The 2,332-nt window shown below is 45.0% G+C and overlaps 1 protein-coding gene across 1 annotated transcript; it reads right to left on the minus strand.

Moving 5' to 3' along the window:
- On the minus strand, positions 1-939 carry LOC141976948 (olfactory receptor 52P1-like). The gene has a single exon (XM_074938151.1). The coding sequence runs from the start codon at positions 937-939 to the stop codon at positions 1-3; it is 939 nt and encodes a 312-aa protein (XP_074794252.1).
- Positions 940-2,332: the final 1,393 nt, after the last annotated feature.

Raw genomic sequence — 2,332 nt, forward strand, 5'->3', positions numbered from 1 at the left:
TCACCTTCTGCAGATGTACTTGACCACTTTGTCACGAAGCTCTTTGGTTTTGACCCCATAAATGATAGGATTGAGCATGGGGGGAATGAGGAGATAGAGGTTGGCCAAGATGATGTGAACGTGGGGAGCGATGCCCTGACCGAGCCGGTGTGTCAACTTGGAGAAGAGGGAGGGAGTATAAGACATCAGTATCACACAGATGTGGGCTGTACAGGTGTTGAGTGCTTTCAGGTGGGCTTTCTTGGTGGAGATTCTGAGGATGGCCCTGATGACGAGACCATAGGACAGGGCAATGAGCATCAGGTCTAACCCGATAACTGTAACTGCTATCACCAAGCCATACATCTTGTTGACTGTGATGTCCCCACAGGATATCTTCGCCACAGCTGTGTGCTCGCAGTACGTGTGGGGGATAATGCGGTTGGTGCAGAATGGCTGCCCCTTCAGAAGCAGGGGCAGGGGCAGAATGAAGAGAACAGCTCTTATCAAACCCACTAGCCCTAGCTTAGCTATTCGTGCGTTGGTGAGGATGGTGGAGTATCTCAGAGGGTTACATATGGCAACGTAGCGATCGAAGGCCATTGTCACAAGGATAGATGAGCGCATAACAGAAAAAACATCAAGGAAGAACATCTGGGTGAGGCAACCATCCACAGTAATGCCTTTCAGATTGAACCAAAATATACACAGTGCCTTAGGCACAACAGAGGTAGACGTGCTGATGTCTGTGAGCGCCAGCATGCAGAGCAGCAGGTACATCGGCTTGTGCAGGGTCTGTTCTTTCCCTACAACAAACAGAACCATGAAATTTCCCAACAGGCTGATAATGTAGAACATAGACAAAGGGATGGAAATCAGGATATGGGCAGCTTCCAGGCCAGGGATGCCCATAAGGATGAATGTTGAAGGGTCAGAGGGGGTGAGGTTGAAAGATGCCATGAGATGAGGTTGATGCATTGATTGGGCTTAGAAATGTTCAAGGTGTCTGCAAAGGGAGAGAAGCACAGCCATGGAGTAACACAGTTTATAACAAATAGTACAGTAAATATTTTATAGTTATTACCATCTAGAAAGAGGGATGAGCAGTGAGGTGGCAACATTAGAGATGGCACCAGATTATTTAGGTCATAGTCAAGCCCAGAGAAGTCCTCAGAGGGAGCTAACCAAGCCAGGTGAATGGGCAACATGATGGCAGGTGAATTTCGATGTTAATAACTGCAACGTTTATGCCAATTTGAGGGGAAAACGTAAACCCCTCAAATACCTCACAAGATCCTAATTTAACTGTCTGAACTCAGGACAGGGACCTGGGCATCATGGTACACAGCTCTGTGAAACCCTGCTCACAGTGCAAGCATGGACAGAAACTAAGCAAAACATTGGGATCCAAGAGAATCATGGAATCATAGGACAGGAAGGGACCTCTCGAGGTCATCAAGTCCAGTCCTCTGTACTCACGGCAGGACCAATCACAATCTAGACCTCCCTGACAGGAGTTTATCTAACCTGCTCTTAAAAATCTCCAGTGATAGAGATTCCACAACCTCCCTAGACAATTTATTCCAGTGCCTAACCACCCTGACAGTTACGAAGTTTTTCCTAATGTCCAAACCAAACCTCCCTTGCTGCAATTTAAGCTCATTGCTTCTTGTCCTGTCTTCAGAGGTTAAGGAGAACAATTTTTCTCCCTCCTCCTTGTAACAACCTTTTAGGTACTTGAAAAGGGTTATCATGTCTACTCCCAGTCTTCCCTTTTCCAGACTAAACAGACCCAATTCTTTCAATCTTCTCTCATAGGTCATGTTTTCCAGACCCCTAATCATCCTTGTTGCTTTTCTATGGAATCTCTCAAATTTGTCCATCTCTTTCCTGAAATGTGGTGCCCAGAACTGTACTCAATACTCCAGTTGAAGCCTAATCAGCGTGGAGTAGAGTGGAAGAATTACTTCTCGTGTCTTGCTTACAACACTCCTACTAATATATCCCAGAATGATGTTTGCTTTTTTGGCAACAGCGTTACACTGTTGACTCATATTTAACTTGTGGTCCATTATGACCCCTAGATTTCGTTCTGCAGTACTCCTTGATAGGCAGTCTTTTCCCATTCTGTGTGTGTGCATCTGATTGTTCCTTCCTAAGTGGAGTATTTTGCATTTGTCCTTATTGAATTTCATCCTGTTTACTTCAGACCATTTCTCCAGTTTGTCCAGATCATTTTGAATGTTCATCCTATCCTCCAAAGCACTTGCAACCTCTCCCAGCTTGGTATCATCTGCAAACTTTATAAGTGTACTCTCTATGCCATGATATAAATCATTGATGAAGATATTGA

Source organism: Natator depressus, chromosome 1 (assembly GCF_965152275.1).
Source record: "Natator depressus isolate rNatDep1 chromosome 1, rNatDep2.hap1, whole genome shotgun sequence".
NCBI classification, from domain to species: Eukaryota; Metazoa; Chordata; order Testudines; family Cheloniidae; genus Natator; species Natator depressus.